The 22,611-nt window shown below is 28.6% G+C and overlaps 1 protein-coding gene across 9 annotated transcripts in view; it reads right to left on the bottom strand.

Moving 5' to 3' along the window:
• Window positions 1-367: 367 nt before the first annotated feature.
• LOC102679231 (protein roadkill) overlaps window positions 368-22,611 on the bottom strand; it is a 134,630-nt gene continuing 112,386 nt past the window's right edge. For 3 of the 9 annotated variants that reach the window (XM_006608993.2, XM_006608992.2, XM_006608988.2), the window contains 7 exons: window positions 19,206-19,350; window positions 4,804-4,925; window positions 4,102-4,253; window positions 3,585-3,724; window positions 3,327-3,504; window positions 2,883-3,204; window positions 2,270-2,729 (listed from right to left, as the gene is read on the bottom strand). In XM_006608993.2, the coding sequence (XP_006609056.1) occupies window positions 2,585-2,729; window positions 2,883-3,204; window positions 3,327-3,504; window positions 3,585-3,724; window positions 4,102-4,253; window positions 4,804-4,925; window positions 19,206-19,283 (1,137 nt within the window). In that variant the 5' untranslated portion in view covers window positions 19,284-19,350 and the 3' untranslated portion in view covers window positions 2,270-2,584. Of the gene's footprint in view, window positions 2,730-2,882; window positions 3,205-3,326; window positions 3,505-3,584; window positions 3,725-4,101; window positions 4,254-4,803; window positions 4,941-10,147; window positions 10,205-19,205; window positions 19,351-22,611 lie in introns of those variants that run through there. The other 6 variants (XM_006608991.2, XM_006608990.2, XM_006608986.2 and 3 more) reach the window with 5 other exon arrangements.

Genomic DNA, 22,611 nt, shown 5'->3' with positions numbered 1-22,611 from the left:
ATATTTAGTTTTTCGTTTTTAGGAAAAAGACATTCAATATTACGAGTTTCATGAGATACTTTTTTCGCCGCACAGTCCCAAAGATAGAACATGGATAATAGAATGGACGTAGACAATTTTTTCTTTCTTTTCTTTTTTTGACATTTTTAAAATCTGAGCGAGCACACATGGCCAAAATCTGTTCCTTAAACTGCTTACAACATATTTTATATTTTCTTTATATTTTTTCCTCTTTTTTCATTTCTCTATTTTGTTGTCATTTTATTTTGTAAGCCTTAATAACCTACTACGACTGAAATAAACATCGTGTAAAAAACGGTGGAAAATCTTCCCTAACTATGTTTCCATAGGAGTTTTTTTTTTTTTTACTTTTAATCTCGACAGAAATACATTACAACGTCATGATAGACGATACGTGTAAATGCATGTACATATCGAGATCAAAAACGAGATACACATATATATAATCTAATCGTATTAATTTGTCATAATTACATTACATTTACTTAAAGCATTGCTAGTGTGTTTCAAGGAACATGAGTTTAGCACAGTCTGTAAAATAGAATAAATTATAGTTGATTATTGTACCCTTCATTAAAAGTATAGTTCCGTTTCGGTTCAGTTCTTATAAAATACAGTAGATATGTACAGTAAAAACCTTAAAATCGAAAGGGACGCTAGATTTGGGACTGTCCGGATATAGCGACCGTTTCCTTAAAAGATAAATTCACTGGCTGCCAGGATCGTCAGAAAGTTCTAGAAAGGTTGTGATACAATTGCGGTTAATTACAGTGGTCTTATCACAGAACATGTATGGCATTAAATCTTCGATCATTACTCCTTTGTAATGGTAAGTATTTATATCTTGTATTTAAAACATTCGGTAAAGCTAGGTCGGAGGATCAGGAAGCCAGTACGGTACTAAATGATGATTATTGTTTTGTGTATTCTGTCGGTTGCCCATAATTCAGATCATTGACCACACAATTTCGCGATTTTGATAATTAATTACACAAAAACGATTAATATTCTCATATTATAATTGACTAACCTTTTATATTATACAGTGTTTTTAATTTCCTTTTTATATTTGATGTTCATTTCTTCTTTTTCTAACAATATCTGTTTGATTTCATTCTTTTCATTTAATGAAACTCTTGCAATATTTTTAATTAATACATGTATCCTGCGAATATGATAGACATTTCAATAATAATTAACATAAAATCTGATAAATTATGGACAACCCTAAATTTAATACAATATAATATAATAATAATAATAATAATAATATAGTAATAATAATAATAGTAATAGTAATAATAATAGTAATAATAATAATAATAGTAATAATAATAGTAATAATAATAAAAATAATAATAACAATAATAATAATAATTCGAATCTATCACTTCGTCTACTATGCAATACTCGAGAAAACAAAACAAACTGTGCCTAGCGACAAGGGAATGGGAATGGGGAATAGGGATTAAGGGGAAATAGAGAAAAAGGCCGCATGGAGGATAGGATGTAGGTATTTGCAGACAAAAAATATACAAAAATACGGGGCACAGATTGCGTAGCATTAATAGTAATCGTAGTAGTCGTACATGTTGAGAGAAAGAGATCATAAAAAACACTAACTAGAATCATTTTTTCTCCGTTCTTGGAAGAATTCGACGATTTCATTTTTCTTTCTTTTTTTTTTTTTCATTTAAAACTAAAAATCACTATCAGTAATAAACATATCTAATTTTATTCTTGTCGCTCGTGTACACGATGAACAAGCGTGGGACACTTCTTATTTGATTCGTTATTTTCGACAAAGGAACAAAATCTTTTTCTTTTAATTGTCTGGTTGACGTCTATCACAACTTTCTTCGTACATCACATGTATATCTCTCTTTCTTCGCGTGTGAGTTTGTTATGTGTGTAGCAATGTATCAGCGAGTTTCAATCTCGCCTTGGTCCTCTGGCTGTTTCTGATGTCTTTTTCATAATGCATAGATGGTTTGCGCGTTTTCATCACTTATTCTCATTATAAACGAAAACAAATCCATTACAAGACCCTAATTATGCGCATTGACAAATCGCTGACATGATATTTGCATATCGATGGATAAACACATGTCCCTCTCACACAGGAGAATGTAACGTACAATGCAAACTACCAATAATTTCGTTCAATCTGATTGAAACCAACGCGTTTAATAATTTACTCTTTTTCAGAAAAAGATTATCTTTCATCATACCCTTTTCTCGGTTCCTTTTCTGTGATAGGCTTTTTCTAATATCGACGATTTCACCAAATTACAATAAAGTCTATAGCCATAAGTTAACTGCGTTTCCCGCCTTGCCGTTTGAATCGGCTGCACAATGTATCTTGTTTGAACGATACAAATTTAGGTCGAAAACCATGAAGAACAGTTCTCGTCGCAGTTCCTTTTTAAGTGGACCAGAGAATGGCGCACTAGGAAACATTTATTTAGCACTACTTGTATCACTGTACACAAAAAAGTCATGAGGGATGCAAAATAGGCGGGGGCGATGTGGAGGTTGTGCCCGGAGTCAGCGGTGATTGTTTTCAGCTTTGTTTCACCCGCTTCCTGGGCGGTCCGATCGGTGGAATTTGTTGAGTGGCTAATGCCCGAAACGCTTCCGCTATGAGGTGCGGATGAGAGTTCACCATTGATTTAAAACCTGCTGTGTCCATTACGTCTGTCGCATGTCTGAAACAAATATCATGAATAAAATGATAGAAAAATTTATTCTCTTTTATCAATTGAGATTATATAATAGAATATCTTATGATAAATCTTTTTTGTTTTACTAGATAGATTTTTTCGTTCTGAATTTCATTTTAAACATTTATGAATATTTACGTGTTAATAAAATCTATGGCTTGTGCCTTAAGTTGATCAGCACTATGAAGATCAGCAAGAATTAGAATGTCAGCTGCGTTCTCGATTGCTAAACTTGTGCATAACGCTTCCTCGCACATAACTTTCAACCTTTCTAATGCGTATTTGTCCGCTGCAGCTAGTAAATCGTCCGCCATCTTTTCCAAATTTGCTGCCTTTCCCGTATATATAAATCGTAACATCTCTCGTAACACTTCGTGGTCTACGTCGGTGATATCCACGCGATTTTGTTTCCTTTCCTCCATCTCGTGCTCGAACATCGCCGAAAAAACAGGACTTCGTGCTGAAGAATAAAATTATAAATTAAAATCATCCATTTTTTTGAACAAGATATCGAAGATATTGATTATAATATAAAATATAAAAATATAAAAAGTATTAATTTTAAAAAATAATTTATTATACCTGCGAGAATAGCTTTGTGCGCTTGAAATTCTCTCCCACATACTGTCAACGTGACATCGCTGAATTTTTGGTTTTCAAATAAAAGTCCTAAATCATCCGGTAATCGACATTCTGGAACTTTGAATTGTATAGTATTACTTTGTCCGGAAATATTCACGCTATCTGCCACTACGCTGACCTGTAATATTTTATAGAATTACAGATTTTCATTCGCAATAAACGTTAGAAAATCATACAAATATTGAGTATGTAACATACAAAGGTATATACCTCACAGAATATCGTGAGTTTATCGTCGGGCAAGAGTCCATTGGCTTCATCCAACAAGAAATCTCTCCTAATGAACTTCTTAAAACCCCAATCTTTACCTTGGACGAACCTATAAGCACGTTGGCTCTCTGAAAGTATAAAATTACCATTGTTTACCATTTTTGAACGAAATATCTTTTTTTAAAATAAATTAAGATTTTTATTATGAATTTTAAATTTTGTTCTCAAGATCTTTGAACTTGTTATAAAATTCCATTATAAAATTATGATTTAATTGTTATTTTAAAATATTTAACGAGCATTTCTTTGCTACACGAATGCATACATATATTTTTGCATGATTAGCGAAAAATATAGATGCAGATACATATAAGATACATGATAATTAAAAAATTATTTTTCAATATGTTTATTGTATAATATAATTATGATATTATAATATATATAATTATGATATTAATTGTAATTTTTAAAATACCCTGCATTGCATCCGTTTAGCACTTACCCATTGCTTTGGTTTCTTCTCTTTTGGCATTAAGAATAGAAAATTTGAACTTTGCTCTGACTTCGGATTTGTTGCACGAAACGAGAAGGAGATATAGCGACAGATAGTCTTTGCTCTCCTCATCCAGACCCTTAGGATTCACTCTTAGGCACCTAAAATCAATTATCATCAATATAAACTTATCTGATATGATTTCAAATTTTTCAAGAAACTTGATGTTGCTATTTATTTAATTTATTATTAATAATTTTTTATAAGAAATATCAACAATTATATATTTATATTATGAATGATATTTTGATATTTCAATAAAAAAAAAGATGAAAAATTCGTACCAAAATTTTAAAAAGTATAGATATATAAAAAACTTAAAATAAAATTGAAATAAAAAAATTAAGTAATTAAATATAAAATAAAAAATTATAAATAAATCAATTTTTATTTGATTATTGAAAAAAAATGAGATCAGTAATAAGGTAACCAACATTTTAGATATAATATATTTTATATTGAAAGATTACCTATATAATAAAAAAATCATTAAAAAAAAGTGAATTTATGAGATCAAGAAAACAATTTGGTATGCAATGCAAAGAATCTTAAATAATTTTGCCAAGTAATTTTCTACTGTGAAATTCAGAAGTGAAATTTTCAGACTCGTGTTCTACGCTTGACAAACGAGCTTATACTTCCGGATCTTACCATTTTAATTTATCGTTGGCCCCTGCTGAGAAGGTGGACGACTTTAGTACTTCTCCCATTTCCTCCCGGCAAAAGCTGAAGTTATTTATCGTCCACATGTAGCTGAACTTAACCACCTTCACCTGTGCACATAAGACCTTCAAATGCGACACCACGTCAGAATGTATCCCGTGGAAACTACCTTAATTTATCTACGCTAAGGACTACGCAAATATGCGTCAAGTAATTTTTTTTCCTTCTTTTTTTGTTGAAGGAATAAGATTTAATATCTTGATATAAGGAAATTAATTGTCTTTTAATAGAAGAAATTCTTTTTAATAATAAAGTAATAATTTTTATTCTTTAATAAAAAATAAATATGGTTTAAGAACTTATAAATATAGAACAAAAGAAATTTATTGATCAAATATTCAATTAGAATAAATTAATACAAGGATATTGATAATTGTATGTTATCTGTGTTTATTAGAGAGAGCAAGATAATTTTATATTCGTAGGAAATTACGCATTCAACTTTTAGATAACTTCGTCCATCGGAGATAACAAAGCAGAGTTTTAGTTTCTTTGTGATATAGATTTTTTAAACCACGTTCTTTTTTTTTCTACTCTCATAACAAAAGATTTCTCTATCTTTAGAATAATATAAACTTTAAATTTATATAGATCTTAGAATAACCATAAGCTGTAAATATGGATTTTCGTAATTATGGAATATAATGCTTCCATAATGCCCAATAATTGATAAAATATAGAAAATCCTACATAACGAATAAGAACATTTTTAATATTATTTCTATTTATCAAACAATATAAAACTTAATGAATATATTCAAATCTTTTTTTCCAGTTCTCAGATAATCTTCTACATTCAATTCGTCTAATAAAAACGATGTATTTTTCGTAAAATGAAATACAATATTTTTCGTAAAATAATCATCAAATATGTAAAACAAATTAAGTTGAAAAATATAACATAACTATTTCATATAGTATAATTAAAAGTTGATCATAACTATATTGCAATATGCAAGAAAAAAAAAGAAAAAAAAAATATGAGACAAGAAACGAAAATATGATTACTGTATTTCGAGTTGCATGGTGAGTCCTCTTATCGCTCGCAATTAGAGAAGACCTTCCGTTACGTTGTCTGGCTTTCAGGTTATGACAAAACTCGTGAAAACACCGATTGTACACAATGTATGCTTCTTTATATATATCCTCTTTGTGCGCGTGTGTGTCGAATGGTTTCCTCGTCCTCGGATATATTCGCTAGTTTTGTCGTGTAGCCCCAAATAAAAAAAAAAGAAAAAAAGAAAAAAAAGAAAAAAGAGAAAAGAAGAGGAAAAAAGCTAACAGAGATTCTTTTTGAGAGGAATGTCGAAGGTTCCTACGACTAAATTGATCGTGGCCTTGAAGTAGTAAGCAGACGAGTCGCGAGAAGTACTACAAGTACGGAAGCACGTGTTGGAAAGAGAAAGAGAGGGAGCCAGGGTCGAATTGAACTTATATCTCTTACGTAATTACCTTGAAAAAAAATACGCAAAAAAATTTAATCTTTGTCGCGTTCGCTTTGATGCACATTAGTCTGATGCAACTTGTCAAATTATATATGCTGATTTATGGATAAAAGTGAAAATATACGTAGAGAATACGTATAATATATATAAAGAAAGAGATAAAGTTTGAGAAAAAAAATCGATGTATCGGAAAATGTTCACGTTTTTGTAAAACGAACTTCTTATTATCTGAAACATATTTTTCTTGATAATTATAAAAGATAAACGTCGAAAAAGAGTTAGAATAAGAATTGTGAGAGTTTAATACATTGTTCAATTTGTTATTTTATTTTATGAAAGATTGCATTCCAGAAGGGTCAGATGTTTCGATTCATCTTTAGGAATTCAAGTAGGCGTTATTATGATGAACATGATGTAGTATAATAGGAAGCTATTTCTATGAAATTTCTTGCTGAAAAGCTCAAAGTATAAGAATCGCATACTCTAATTATAACAAAGTCGAATCTTTTTAACTTCACTTATATATTATATATAAATCAATTAAAGATTAATTGGTAATAAAAAAAATTTTCACATAGCAAAAAAAAATTATATAAAAAAAAATTTTTTAAATAATAAATATATAATAAAAATAAAAAATAAAAAATTTAATTTTTTATAGATTACGGAATAATGACTTTTAATGAAAATAAAGATTCAAATAATAATAATAAATAATGCAGACGTGTATCAATCCCCTATACAACGGAAAAAAGGTGTCAAGCGGTATATACGATCATCGATCGGATATCTCTTTTCCGTTCTGAAACGTGACGAGGTGTGCATCTACTTCCGCTCAATATCGATCCTTGTTCGAGTCAGTAACGATTTGCAAACAAGTTTTTATTTACGAAGTATTTGAATTATATAAATTTGTTGAAATTACACAGAATACGGAATTAAATTTTATTATTATTTAAACCGTGAATAATTAATCAAATGATTTATTAATACATGACAAATGAAATCAAGAAACGGATCAAAGTTCAAATGTAATATGCATAAAATATATAATATGTCAATGAAGTGATTCAAAATTTAATAATTAATTTCCTTAAATAAAACAATTATCGTATCAAATTATATGTAATAGATTCAATTGAAACAAAAATTCGATTATTCCTTCAAAAAAGTTTAAATCTATTAATAATTCACAAAGAAAAGCTTCACAAAGAATTCATTACATCCAAGGATTGCGTTTACAATTGTTTCAAAAGAAAAGATAAAAAATTTCAAAATTTATATCTTACATTATAATCGGCCTCGAAATTAGTTGAAAAGCACGATTAAAGGCGTGGACGAGACAGAGATAAAGCGAAGAAGGCAAGAGGAAGAGGAAGAAGAAGACACCGAGGTCGAGCCCCCATGAGTCAACGATCCCTGACGTCACGCGTGTGCACGACCTTGGCGAACGAAACCGAGCCCGGAGCCAAATCTATTTCTCTAGTCCGTCTCGATGCAGCCCTTATCATGATAGTATATATGTTATGGCCGCCGAGGCACGGCCTTTTGCCGTTATAGGCCCTTGAAACGTGGTTAGACTCGGAGTTTTATGAGAGTTTTATTACGAAAACGATATTACGCAAAGAGATCCACGTCATAGGTCATTGACGAGTTGGTATATGCAATTCGAAATCTCTAACAATATAAGAAGTTTTCTAAGATAAAATATGTAATTGTTATTTCATATATCTAATCGAAAGATTAAATTTAAATGATTTTTTGTTATTTTTTTCTTTGTGTGTATATATATAGAAAATAAGAAAAAATTTAGATAGAGATAGAATAATTGTTATCTATTAGGACATTTTTTTCGGAGATTAAATAATTTTTTTAATGATATCTTCAAAAGATAAATAGTTGAAAAATATCCATATAATATAGAATGTAATAATATAGAACGTAATATGTAATAAAAGTTAGAAAAATATAAAAAAAAACTGCTTTTTTTTATACTATAGTATTTTTTTATTAGAATGTTTCTTCTATGTTTTAAAACAAAATTCTCGAAAAATTATTCAAAGATTGATTCGAAAAAGTAAAAATTTAATTTATATAGTATCAACTTAAGATTTTTTTCTTAAATAGATATAACAATAATATTATCTTGACTTGCAATTTAATTAAAATTATTGTAATATGATACAGGATCATCATTCGATTTTTCTTTCAAGTATCGCAATAATAATAGCTATTGGTTACCATTTAGACAGAAACGAAGGAAACGAAGAAGCGAGCTCTTTAAGGGATATATAATCGATTTGAATAGGCCGATTATGTCAATCTCCATTGCAGGATAATGCGGCATGAAACATCAATTCGTTTCGGAACTTAACGTTCGTTTCGTTAAACATCTCGGTTTTCGTGAGGAAAACACAGAACGATGGATTCGTGAAAGAGAAAACTATCGTTCGAAGACTTGAGGAATCAATGCACAAAGGGAAGCGTGAGAAACGTCAGCGCAACGACCCTGGGCGAAGTGAAAGTCTCTTCTCTCTTCTTCGTCTTTCTCTTCGATTACTTTTTTTTTCACTGGAAACAATGTGCGATTTCTTTTAACTCTAGAAACATGAAAATTAATATCTTTATATAAAAATTGATTTTTTTAATTGAAAAATTACTATATATATTATCCACTATATTATATATATAATAAATGCATAAAAATGTTTTATATTATTTTGTTGTAAAAAAAAAAAAAATAATTTTTTTTTTAAACTAGAATATTAAAGCTTATAATTATCAACAAATTTCATTCTGTTATAACAGGAATTTAATAATATTTTTTTCTAATTGAAAAAATTGATAAAGATATCTTTCTATTGTTTTACAAAATATTCTAATTATAGTATGGAAACTATTACAATTTCATTAGATATAGTTCATTATCATTTACAAATTAGAAATTCTTTAGAAATATGCAAAAAAAATTAGAGGAATTCATTGTCTAAAAGAAGAGTAAATTTAAAGAAAAAAGTTTATGTTGTAAACAGTTGAATATAGATATTATAAATTTTTTGAACAAATCTAATAATTTTAGAATTTTCATCGTAAAAGAAACTCGAATAATCACAAAGAATATCTATCCAGGGCAAAGTTGTAAAAGGTCGAGTTTCACGAGTAGCATAAAAGGAAGGAGGCATTTTCCGAGCTCGAGTAAGACGTAACTGGTTACGAGATTATACGTACAACAAGCGTGCATTGAACCTGTGGGATAGCCAACGAAGGTCACGCCGAAGTAAGGATCATCGAACCTACTGCGCACCACGTGAGTTGTTTTCAGCTGTTTGCTCGCATAGACGAGTGAAGGAATTTGTCTACTTCTTAGGATTTCGATCGAAATATAAGTATTCTATGATATATCAGTTGAAAATTTCATCTTCGAATAGATGGAATAAATTTCGAATTGAAAAAAATTATTTAAAAAATTGTGCAGTCATTAAATTGAAAAATAATGACATAAAATGGAAAATTTTTTTTCGTGATTAAAAGATAGTTATCTTGGTTTTATACGAAAAATTATCTTAATTGATTTAAAAAAAAAATTATAACTAAAATAATGAGAAAAACCAATATGGGATTTAAGATGAATCATGATGATTAATAAATTTATTTTAATTAAATATAAAATATAAAATTAGTAGTTAATCGAGAAAAGAAAATAAAATAATATTTTGTATTAAAATATAAAATCAATGAATTAAATTTTATTAAATATTCAATGCATTCGGTTTATCATATGTTAGTAATTCAAAGAAGAAACAACTCTTTGTAGTTTAAAATCATACTTGAACCTGATAATCCATGCAACCTTCAGGTATTGAAGACATATTTTCAAAAGATCACTGATAATCTCTTGTAATGCTGAATAAATCATTTATCTTCTATTTCATTATCACTTTTAACCTTTTATTTCAACATATTAATTTATGAAATAATGAAATTATGATTATTTCTGATTTAAGTATTTTATTTATTTTATTTAATTTTTTAACTATTTTTTTTTTTTTAAATAAAAACAAAAAAATTGCTTTTTATTTTCTTTTTTCAAATACGATTTTTTGAAAAGTCACACTAATAACTATTAAAGTAATACTTCCTTCTATAAAAGATCCGTTAGAATTTCGATCTTTCGCTTCTATTTACGATCAGTCAAAGAATTTTGTAAGCAATTGTGCAAGAAATCAATAATTTAAAGAAGTGATATTTTGTATTGTAAAATTATTCACATATTCGAAGATAATAATCAATAATGTACAAAGATTAAGAATGTTTTACGTTTCATGCCATGTGGATAACCAGTGAAACATATATTATAGCATCAAGCATATATTATATTTTTAAGAGACAAAAATAAAATATAAATATAAATTTAAATAGAAAAGATTAAAGAATAATTAATAATTCATAATTATGATAATTATATAACAAAAAATAAATATATAGAATAAATAATTACATAAAAAATATATTATTAATTTATTATAATATTCCAATATATTCTAATATTATTTAAATTCATATATGTATCAACTATTTCTATGTATAATAAAATATATATAACCTATAATTCTATATATAGATAATAAAGGTTATCTTCTTTTCAATTAATCATTATATTATCTTTTATCGATTGTTATATTTCTTTCTATAAATTTTTCTAATGTTAACACATTTTGAAACACATTTTTTAAACGCTTTTTATCTATAACACAGAAAAAAATGCACGAAATTCGATCGACGGTATCGATTGCGATATAGGGAAGCAAGGTATTCGCGTATCTTGAAACGACTATTCGAATCGGGCAACATTATTTTCCGAATCTAATTCCGTATCTTCCACGTAATAGTACGCATTGGCTGTGATCCAAGCCTACCTACATGTTTGATTGATCTCCTCGACGCGAGTTCATGTGTATTCCTTTCGTTAACTGGGATCACGTGATCCGCACAGTGACCCTCTATTTGTTACGTCAGATTTGCACCAACCAACTGCTAGTGGCGCTGCTAACGATAAATAACGTGAAACATTATCAATCGTTGATTGATTATTCAGATATTGACAATTTAATCGATATCGATAATATTGTTAAGATACCAATAACATGATATATCGATAATAATAGTAGATCGGTATTTGGTTAATATTATTAAGATATCGATAAATTGGATAGTTACTTTAATAAATATCGGTAAGTTCGATTTATTTAATAGCACCAATTCACGGTTATCGATGAATCAACATATTACCAGATATTAACAAAAAAAAAAAAAAGAAAAAATAAAATAAAATAAAATAGAAATATACATTACTCATCGACCTCTGGAATACTGTTAATCGGACCCAGGTACTGTTAAACTAAGTAAGTGGGAGAAGAATATCGATATGATTCGTTCGTTTCCCCAGAACGAGGTAATGAGGAACCAGAAAAGGTATACCGGTCGACGGCCCCAGCGAGTCGTTCAACCCATCATGATCGTCCATAATCTTTGAATCATATATTTCATGAACGAGATAGGTCAAAGATCAGTGATTGATTGAAAGTTGATCATTGCTCTAAAAAAATACTATTTCTTTGTTATTTCTAACTTGCATATTATATGTTTTATTATATGTTATTATATATGTTTACTAACCTCTATATCTTATATTTTAGCGTTAATCTAACGAATTATCCCAAACACCGTGGTTAAATTAGATTTTTCTTCAAATTGAAGGAGAAGTTATGTATATGAAGATAGAATCTTGAGACTCGAGGAGAGCCGGTAAATCGAGTTCGTTTTGCAACGTCGTAATAATTCATCAACAGACGAGAACTTTCAGTCTATTTCGAGATAAAATAACATTTTGCAGAGGTTCTTTAGGTGGAGTACATCGTCAAGATTCACCAACCATCAGTTATATCGGTCCCTCGTAAATTCGTTAAAACGTTCGAATGCCCCTCGAACGGAAACAGAAGATTTGCATTACCATCGCAATGCGCAGCGGATTTTTCTTGTTTTTTAAGCATCGGTGACTGATTGCGATTGAAGCAGATACATGATTTTTTCATCAAGAATGAATACTTTAATTGAGTTTCTTAAATTACAAAGGATAAATTTTAGGCTTGAAAATAAAAGATTCAATTTAAAATTTTAAAATTGGAAATTGTGTATTTAAATGGAGATTTTAATATAATTTATTAAATGTTAGAAGAGAAAATGGAAAATGATTGAATTATGTAGTATAATGGAGATAAAGTTTGATAGATAATTATAATAGCTTCATAAATTAATTCTAATCATCAAATATTTTAATTTCTCAGCTTGGATGGAATTGACTATTAATATTGTGGTAATTGTGAGCACATAATATAAGACCATTCATCATTTTTATTTCAAATTTCTTATGTCAAATTTTATTCTTTTCATTCTCCAAATATTTTTTATACTTCAATTTCTACTTCAGTTTTAAATCTCTAAATATATTTCCATATTATATTAAATTTTACATTTTTATATTAAAATAAATTCTATATTTACAGTTAATTTTAAGTTCTATTCTTCATCCTTTCTATTCTTCATACTTTCTAAATATTCAGAAAACTTCAATATTTATTTCTTTCATTTCAAAATCTCCAACTCTAAGTTCTTTGTTTAATTTTCATTAATTAATTTCATTGTTTAATTTTATTACTTTTTATTTTTTTCACATATAAAAAATTTCCATCATTTTGAACTTTAAATTTTTTATCATATCATCTTTTAATTGATTTTTCATTCTTTAAACCTATAAACTTTTCAATCTTTTTTCACTATCTCCATTATAAATCTAATTTATTTTTTTTATATTGAAAATATTTAAGATATTAATATTAATATCTATATTTTCTATTCAAATCTTAAAAATATTCATCTCATTTCTTCTACTCCAAAATTTTCCAACTTTAAACATTTCATAACTTTCACCAAGATTTCATCGCATTCTAGAAACTGACCCAACAACTTTTCCAACTTCTTATCTTCACTAAAATCTTCTTCTATTCTTTATTATTCTTAATCTATAGATATTTGAAATATTTATCACCTTTTTTTTCCAGCCATCCATTATTAATTCTAAATCTTCCATATTCATACATTTAAATTTTATGTTTCATTTTTTCTGTATCTTAAATTTCAAAAAGAATTATCATTATTATTTAAAAATTTTCAAATATTAAATTTTACTATATTTCTATTTTTTTTTTTTTTTTTTACTATTATAACAAATTTTACTTTTCATCACTATCCAATCCACGAATATTTAAATTATTTATCATCAATCTCAATTTTATCGTTCTACTCTTCACCTCTCATATTTTAAAAAGATTCATTTCAAAATCCTCTAATCTTACTAATTTTTTGCATCAATCTTTGCGCACCCTCTTGAATCGACCTCGAATCGACATTCAATTTTCCAAACAGTCTAATACACGAAGAAATATCCAAGCCAGAGTTCCGAGCGTCGAAGAGGATCCAAGAGAGGGCGCAAAGAACACAGAGGCACAAAGTTCATCGTCTTAGTCGTTTCCGTATAGAAGAAAACAGCGCGATGAATCACAAGAAGGAAGGAAGACGAGGAGAGGAGGCCCGGTCGACGCCCCCAGGAGTCGTTCAACCCGGCGGTCGTCGACGATCGGCCTTGAATCACCCGTGCCCGTTTACGGGAGCGGCGTGCGCTGCTTCGAGCAGCAAGCAGACCAAGTCGAGGCTTCCGGTAGAGTCCTGGACACGGTGTTCGAACATGCACGAGATCACCGCGAGAAGATCGAAATCTTTGAGAATCGATGTTGTTTACTTTGTTTAAAGAGAGAAGAAATAGAAGATGAACGAAGTAGAGATAGAAATATTAAAGAAAAAGTGAAAGAAGTAAAAACCATTGAAGAAATATTAAAGAAAAGAAGAAGAAGAAGAAGAAGATGTCGAAGAAAAATGAAAGAAACAAAAAGTTAAAAACATAGGAAATAGAATAAAAAGAAGAAGAGGAAAGTAGAAGCAGAGGAAGATAAAGAGATAGCAATAAAGACGAAAAAAAAACAAAAGGAAAGAACAATAAAGATGTAGAAAAAGGAAATGATGTCTCAGAGATATTAAAAAAGAAGACTTCAAAGAGGAAGATCTCGAAAAAAACCAGACGTCGAAAAAGAAGGAAATATCGGAGAGAGAGAGAGAGAGAAAAGTATAATAAGCAGATGAAGAAAACAGAGAACAGCAAACAGAAAGAAAAAAAGTGAAGAAGAGCTTAGCCCTTCTTTCGATCTTAGTTTCATCGCGAGACGAGGTCGCTCGATTCATGTAATGGAACACGTGCCACGAGATAACGATGTGGAAATGAAAGGCAACGAGTGATAATGACTCTGGCATATGGAATTCGCGTCTAGGTGAGGTGAGGAGTTGGTGGAAAAATCGAGTCGAGAGCGTAGGGGACTTTCGTGAAATTGCAGATAGATGAATGGGTGTGGAAGAAAGCCAGGGGTTGTTGGGGATCCCCAGATTTTTGAGAAGTGAAGAGAACGCTGTTGGGTATGTGGTGATGATGATGATGATGATCTAGTGGGACGAGATTTGATTAAGAAATTGAATAGGTAGGCTGGATGCGTGGGTGATTTAGGTTGCTTTAATGAGGAAAGTTGATGAACTTATATTGGCGTGGATACTGTGGATTATTGTTGGAATTTGTAGGTTGATAAAATAGACAATTTTGTTGAGCTTTTAAATAAATAATGGAGGTAGCAAGATTTTGTTATATATCTGATTGATTTAAATTATTAAAAATCGTTCAAAACAATCATAATATAATTAATTATCTATCTAAAAAAGAAAAATTAAATCGAATAATAAAGTTGAAATTATAAAACCGTAAAGAAATTAGATATAAAAGTAGATAATTTAACGAATGATGATTTATCGTAAAAAATTATCACGGTTTGTAGATCAGTTTGATAACAAAGATGAGCTGAATTCACATAAAAGAGAACAAGAATATAAACAGTTACAATTGAGAGATCTGAAAGACTTTACAATAATAACGTGGAAAATTGCCACAATCTGTGGATCAAAGAAATGGCGAAGCTAACAAGAAGTCTAAATCGAGTAAAAAGATGTGAAAAGGTGTATGGGTTAAGAAAAATATTTTGAAAAGGAAAGATTTCGAAGGAACTTAGAGTTCCAGTGTTGAGTAGGAAAAGTTGATTTCAACAAATGAATCTTCATATGTTTGTCTGAAAGAAATAAAAATTTAATTTTCAAAGAATTAGTAATTAATTGAGAATTAGTATTTCAAATTCTTAAATTAAAAATAACATTTGATGAGGTGATAATTAGGTATTAATTAGATTATTAACATTAATTTTTAATTCATAGGCTTTTTTGAAATTTAAATAAAGACCCAAGTATAGATAACTAGGAACTTTTCTATGGATTTTTCTAAAATTTAATATTATAGATGTATATTAAAATCAAAATTTCCAAAAAAAAATTACTATATTATTCAAATCATCTTTAATAGAATCTCAAATATGAAGAGAAAATTTAATCTTTAGATTAAAGTATTAATAAAAAATCAAACTTTAATTAATTTTAATCCTTATAACCTAAAAAAATCGAAAATCTATGCAAATAAAATAAATACTTGTTAAAAAGTATCAAACTATAAAATCGTTCGATTTCGCCATTTTGGATACAATTTTAAAAGTTAGAAAAGAAGTTCTTCTCGACTTTTTTCAACGACTAAAAGAAAATCTAGACAATAAATCAAAATATCAATAAATAATAAACAATCAGAGAAAAATCATTGAATGATTACGAAATGAAGTTCCAAATGAAATGAATTTTTAATCAACCACCAATCTCCTAAACACAATTTCCTGCCATAATGACCCATCGAGATCAATTTACCATCTAAATTCGATTCTCCAGAGGAGATTCTGAACAGTGAGACGAACGAACCAATTGGAAATTATGCCAGAACGCTTTCTACGCTTTTTATCGAGCTCATCGATCGGCGTGTTACGACAGATACAGCGCGTGAGCTCGCATGATTGCTGCACCAGACTCCTCGTGTCCGCTGACGAGGCGAAATCGGCGCATGCATTACGAAAGTTAACTGGAGCACGAATCGACTTTCGATTCGATGGATCCTCCCTGAAAACCGAGAGTTGCACACTCCTTCGAATATTGGAATTCCTTCGAACTTTACCTTTTGAAGGAGGAGGAGGAGGAGGGAAAGGGGAAAGAGGAAGATCACAATCCCTTTGAAGGATTCCAATCCTGAATAACGTATGCATCACGTAAATAACACTCGAAAAGTTTCATGAGAGATTTGATTCTCCTTTTTAAAATGGAATATCGGTCGAGATGTTGATTTCTAAATGAGATCCTATGTGAGTTGTATATATAAGATGATTAAATGGAAATGGTTAGAATAGAGATCAGTGTTTTTTGATTTTGTTTTTGTTTTTTGAGACTTACTTTAGTAACAAAATTGAACATTGTTCTTCTCGTTATATAAAAATCTTTAATTAATAGAATAAAATAACATATAATACTTTATTTTTAGATATGCAAATTAATATAAAATGTTCTAGTGAAAATATCAATAAAATATTAAAAAACTATTTTGATCACTTTGGAAATAAATACACATTGAGAGAAATTATTCTAAGAATATTAGGTTGTCTTAAAATATTTTTATAAATATTAATACATATAATAAATATAAATATATACAACAAGATGTTTATTCTGAATAATAATAAATAATATTAAAATATTAAATTTATAGATGAAATAATTGAATTTGTAATAAAATTTTTAATTGATTGTAACCAATAACTTATTTATTTTTCGTGTTTATATTTGCTAAATTAATTTGATTATAATTACAAAATTAATATATTAATTAATTATTTTTAGATAACGATTGTACGATTGTATAGTTTTACAAAAAATACAATTTATTGAACAATCTTGGAATACTTATGTTTTGAAATGATCTTCATTCATGCTAATACTACATTTTATAAATTATTTCATGGTATAAATTTTACGAAGAAAACAAATTACATCAATTTATCAACAACACAAGATTACACTTAAACCAGAATCGATCATCTTCGCTCATGACCACATCCTACCACAACGAATCCACGAGATCTTCACAAGACACTTTCACTCAGAACATCCTCCAGATGTTCTTTTAAATCACCATCAATCGAAGAAGACTCATTTCACACTAATCCATCAGTTAAATTTTTAAAATTTTTTATTACAGCAATTAATTTCTTATATCTTCAAACTATTGAACAAGTGTAAAATTGATTTCGAATCGAATTTTCAATGGAAAGAGATATCTATCCTGGAATAACAATAAAAAATCAAAATACAATTATATACTTCTTAATTTTTCCCGATGCTGCAATTCTTATTTTTATTACAATATTAATTACATAATATTTTTTCTCTTATATTATAAATCTATTGATATTTTGAAACGTAAAACGATACGAAGAACTGAAGAATGCTTGTGAAATAATAATTTTTTTAATTCTAATTTCAAATCTAGCCCGAGTACGTTCAAAATTATTTTTATGATAAACACGTATTAATTAATCGTTGAAATAAAAACCAAGAAAAATCAAATTGAAATAAAAAAAAACTATAAAAACGATGAAAATATAACAATTTTTAAAGAATCTACGACTCTTCAAAAAATTTGTTGATCAAGTTCAGATTTTAACGTTAAGTTTAAACATCATTATGAAAGATAACTTTTGCTCCCTGTTAGAAGAAAAAAAAAAAGAAAGAGAGAAAGAAAGAGAGAGAATTTTACCCTCATGTTTCGTTCTGCGAGCTTTTGAAGTGACAGATTCTCGCGGGAAAGCTGGCGAACGTTTCCACGGGTGAGTTAGAGATCGCATGGAGCAGCGGGATATCTAGTCGCAGGTCATTCACATCGCGAGGGGACGAGCAGTAAAAATAGAACGAGAACGTCAGGAGTGCGTGGTCTCACGCGCGACCACGAGGATGATATCGACGAAGACGATGAAATTGACCTAGAAGAGGAGGATTCGAGGAGGATCCAAAACCTTTAAGAGTTCTCTACGAATTTGGAGAAGAATCAAATTTTTTTTTTTTTTTTTTTAGGAATAAGGAAAGATTTACAATATATTTTTATGCGATATTTTTACAAAGATGAGATGTACGTAAAATCTGTTTCATAGAAAAGAAACGATGCAATTATTTCTTTTCTTTAGTTATTTAATTAAATCAATTAATTATATCGCATTCGTTATCTTGTTTGGTATTTGTGTCTTTGATATTCCAACGATTTGAATTTGTTTGAAATAATTTTTACGAAAAGATGTCAGAATTATCTTAATTCTCAAGAGATAAGCATCATCAATTGTTAAAATGTATATTATTGTTCTAATCGTGGAACAAAACGTTTTCCCTGCTCTGACAATCAAAACTGAAGCTCACTATCATCGTTAACGACCAATTAAACTGCAATTAAATTGGCCTCAGTATGTCGATAGCTTTAACAATACACACTGCTGCTCTCACAACACAAGCCACATTTGGATTATAAGAATCGTTAAAAATATTGTACAATGCACAATTTATTATTAGCCTAAAATTAATCTCGAATTTTTTAATTTCTGATAAAAATAATTTTTTCTTTTTAATTTTATTTTCCTTGTCAAACAATTTTTAAAGAATTGATGTATGTATTTTTAATTAATAGAAGGAATAGGTGTTATTTTTTTCAAAATTAATTAAAAAACACTCGAGTTTGGTCCAGAGTTTTATCTAATATTTAGTACATACCTGCGTGTAACACCAATTTTCGGCCACGGGGGTGTTCACTTCCGGTGGTGGAGGGCTTGGTACACGGCTTACTGCCATACTACTGCTGCTGTGCAAGTTTGAGCTGACCCGCGACGTTTGAGGCGCACAGTCGCTCACCGCAAGTCTGAAACACATATGAATTGTTCCTGTCTTATTTTCAGTTTGCGTAGTTTTATCAAAATTAGGTCTTTGGAATTGTATGATAGATAGAATAATTAGAATTAGAAGGGCAACTTTTAATTATTCGTAACAACTTTTAATAAATTCTATTCTATTTTGTATCTTTTGATTGAACAATATTATCCTTTAAAGATTACTCATGGATTTTTAATTAATAATATATTACAATCTTATTTTAAAAATTGTAAAAAAAAAGAAATTTGATAAAATTTATTAATATTTATTCTTTATTATTAATGTAAACAAATATTGGTCAAAGGGTAAGTTTTAAATATATTTATTTATAAGAATTATAATTAGAAGTCTTCTTATTATGTACAAATATATATAAGTCTACATATATATAATATTGTAATAGTTTCTAGTACTATATTTTAATTAAAGAAATTCTTTAAATATCAAAGTTTTTGTAAGAATAATAATCAAGTCTTATAAAAAATGAAATGTTACTTGTTATCTACAACCAAATTTCATGAAAAGAAAGCTTTGTATCACATTCTAATTTGCCTTCAATTCACCCCATATATCAATCACACAAGTTTACATTAAAATAAAAATTTCAATTTAACAACTTAATTAATTATCATATATCACAAAATATATATTTTTTAATATCAAAAAAAAAAACAATAATTTTTACAAAACAATTTATTCTTTTTATAATATTCATCATATAAATATATCTTATTTCGAGATTCTCTTAATTGTGCAAGATAGCCCAGACTGAAAAGAATTCTTTCAGTTGCTCAAACAAAGATCAGTGGATCGAGGCACGCGTGAACAGATCGTTACGTTACACATACCACGAGGAGGGACGGTAGTCGCTCGATGCGAGGAAAAGGGGTGACCGAGGAGAGAAGGAGGGCTGAACGGCGAAAGAGGTGGACATAGAACGAGGGAAGGGGTAGGATGAAGAAAAGAAGCATGAAAGAAGAGTATGCGGGGCACGCGATGGTGCTCACGTGCGCCAAGTACGGAACTACTCGAGCATCATCGAGCCGAGTACATTAGCCCCGCAGGTTCATCGGACCTGCTTCTCTTTCTCGATTCTCTCTAGTCAAGCGGTGGTCGCTACGCGACTTCTCGTCTTAACCTTTTAACCCTTATCGGGCCGGTCAATCGATACATTAATGCGATAACCACGAAGGTGGATTGGTCAGATTGCTTAATCGTGTCGAGCCTTAGAGTAGTAGATCGTCGTTTCTGTCCTCTGAATGGCTCACCTTTAGTGAAATTCTTTCGATTTTTACTTTTACTTTTAAAACGAATATATAATTTTCTCATTTTTTTTTATTGTAATAATTCGTGATTTTTTTTTATAAAAATGTGGTTTAAATTTATTAATATCGTATAGGAATAATTATATCGTATTTAACTTGAATATGATTCAAGAAAATATGATGTGTTATATAGTAAATAAAATATATATTGTAATAAATATAGAATAAAATAATTATTGTTCTGTTATTTTAATAAATTTATTTCTGAAGAGGTTAAATCGATAAAGAGAGTCAATAAATGCTATAATTAGATTGGAAAGAATAGGAAATTGTTACTAGGAATTAAAATGTACAATTACTAAATGCAAAGATAGGGAAGAACTTATTAAGCAAGAAGAATTACTAAATATATAGTTATTAAATAACAATAAATGAAACTATAACCAAATCATTTTTAATATAAATACTTTCGAAAATAAATAATTAAATAAAGATTTTTATTTACAGAAATTAAAATATACCATTTCTAGTAACAATTTCTAAATCTTATTGAATTTATTGTATTTACATTAGACATTTCATATGGCAATTTAAGGCAAACATAAATCTTTAAATTGAAAATAAATTTTATAAAAAAACATTGAATATTATCGGTTTTAATTATCTATTAATATCTCAAAAAAACACAAATTATAAAAGAAAATTTCAATTTGTATATAATAATTTCTAATCATCAATTCCTCTTCGATTCTTCATTAAATTTAACTAACATAAATTCTTAAGCTACCAAAACTCATTATTATAATTGGTAATCATCGCCTACGTCTATGAAGACTTATTAGTAATAAATGTCAAGTTATTACTCTCTAAGTACTTTTCTTGATGATTATCATCTTTGTCGTTCGTTTCATTATGTAGACTAATTTCCGCCTCTGTACATATAATCGTACATATTGTGTAACTCATAAAGCAATTAATAAGTTAGAAGCAAACAATGATACTATTTTATTTGATATTTTAAACAAAAATCAATAATCGAGCTATGTCATTGAAGAATATAAATAGGAACAATACTTTTCTCGTTTATGACTTTTTTTTTATCTAACTACATTATCACTAACTCGATGATTATACGGTTTTTTCAAGTTCAGGCTTTAAATCACTAAGAATATCAGTATGATTTATTATGTTTATTAATTCAATTTAATAGAATTTGTTGTAAATTGTCTGAAATATCTTGTAAAAATTGATTCTTTTATTCGAGAAATTACACATTAAATTATTATCGTATTAATCTCTTGTAAATTTTATTAAATAATGGAATTATTGAAATTTGAAATTATTAAATAAAAAATTAATTAGATTAGATAAAAAATTTGCGAAGAATTTTTTTTTTTTGAATGAAAGAAACATTAATTTATATTTTAAATTGATCTTAAATTGAATATAGAAAACTGAAATAAAAAAATACTGAAAGATGAAAATAGATTATACTAATTCAATTCAAGAACTGCGTTTCATATATAAACAAAAAGATTGAGAATTATAGAAAAAAGAACGATTTATTTTAAAAATATTGGAAACTATGAGCACAAGTTAAATTCTAATTCTATTCACGGAATAAAGAAAAATTAAAAAATTTGATATTTATATATATAGATTATTCAATTAATTGTATAATATAATTATTTTTACTACATATTTATTTAGTACATTAAAAATATTTATTTATGAATATTTCGTTTTAGTTTTTAGTATATTCAATTTTCAATACCCTTCGAAATTGCTAGAGATCATCAAATAAAAGTGTTCGTGAATGATTGTGGCACCGGATGGGTTAATATTAGTATTTATCCCCTTCCAAAGGACATCGTTTCCGCTTACGGATGCCGTTTGGGTTATATTAAGAGACGTATGGAGGTGAACTACATACGGTTAAATTGTTGTTCAACATACGGACGCACCCGTTGCAACAGAAAAAGTGT

This window comes from Apis dorsata, unplaced genomic scaffold (assembly GCF_000469605.1).
Source record: "Apis dorsata unplaced genomic scaffold, Apis dorsata 1.3 scaffold_52, whole genome shotgun sequence".
NCBI lineage: Eukaryota > Metazoa > Arthropoda > Insecta > Hymenoptera > Apidae > Apis > Apis dorsata.
Note: the sequence above shows the minus strand (reverse complement) of the source record. Positions and strands in the feature narration are given on the sequence as shown.